Genomic DNA, 967 nt, shown 5'->3' with positions numbered 1-967 from the left:
GAGATGGACAGGAAGCTGAGTACAGAGAGCTGGTGGACCGCTTTGTGACATGGTGTGGGAACAATCACCTCATTTCTTCCTTAAAAACAAGTTATAAAACACAGTATTTACTCTTTTATAAAAAAAATAAAGCAAATCCATGGGAGGATTAACCTCAAGGCTTGTTTTCTGTACTGTATATAGCCCCTAATAAATGTATTATTATTATTAATATTAATGAGGCCTTTAGAAATTGGAAACAGACGAGCACTGCTGCGGTGAAAATAAAAAAAAGTGTATATTACTCTTCAGTGTCTGATTCCCAGTCTCCAGTGCTGGAGGAGTGGAGTAGAGAGCAGACAAGCTGAACTTGTGTTTGCCCCACACAGCTGACTGCTGAAGGTTGTAGCCCCATCTTCTGGCCTCATAGAGCGTCCTCACTGTAACCGTCCTGGGCAGAGGCTTCAGCTGGAGGACAGAGATCATCTCAGAAGTCAGGAAGCAGAAAAAAATATTATCATTGAAAGGATTTGTTTTACAAATAAAATATGTCACTGACACTGAGGAGGTAAAAACCTACCTGTGGGTACGAATGCTTCACCTTTATGTCCTGTCTGTGTCCACTCTCTATGGCTGCCAGCTCTCCCAGAGCCCAGAGTCTCCTCCTGCCCGACGATACCTCCACTAAACCCACCATGCTGGACTCAGTCTGGTTCAGCTAGGAGGGCAGAGAGAGCATCTTTGGACTGACTGTGTCTTTTTGGTTTAAACAGAACTGGACAGGTACGTATGTGTTTGAGAACCAGAACCCACCTGAGATCTAACATTGAGCTCAGACGGCAGGTAGGCCAACAACCTGGGGATGCTGTGGACCACATTCACCGTCAGATCTTTTCTAAAGAACAAAATATCTGTTAGGTACGAGTTTGAGTTTGTTTTTCAGAGTATAAATTACATTGCCTGGCCAAAAAAAAAAAAAAAAAAAAAA

At 42.8% G+C, this 967-nt stretch overlaps 1 protein-coding gene across 1 annotated transcript in view; it reads right to left on the bottom strand.

Annotated features, from left to right (window-relative positions):
• The window catches only part of LOC106534493 (uncharacterized), a gene marked incomplete at both ends in the record, with an annotated part of 32558 nt that extends 31684 nt beyond the window's left edge, over window positions 1-874 (bottom strand). Inside the window, 3 exon segments of the mRNA XM_014031147.1 lie at window positions 285-447; window positions 560-697; window positions 793-874. Of these exon segments, the coding sequence (XP_013886601.1) occupies window positions 285-447; window positions 560-697; window positions 793-874 (383 nt within the window).
• Between the last annotated feature and the right edge of the window lie 93 nt (window positions 875-967).

Source organism: Austrofundulus limnaeus, unplaced genomic scaffold, assembly GCF_001266775.1.
Source record: "Austrofundulus limnaeus strain Quisiro unplaced genomic scaffold, Austrofundulus_limnaeus-1.0 Scaffold1190, whole genome shotgun sequence".
NCBI classification, from domain to species: Eukaryota; Metazoa; Chordata; class Actinopteri; order Cyprinodontiformes; family Rivulidae; genus Austrofundulus; species Austrofundulus limnaeus.
This window is presented reverse-complemented; position numbering and strand designations above follow the sequence as displayed.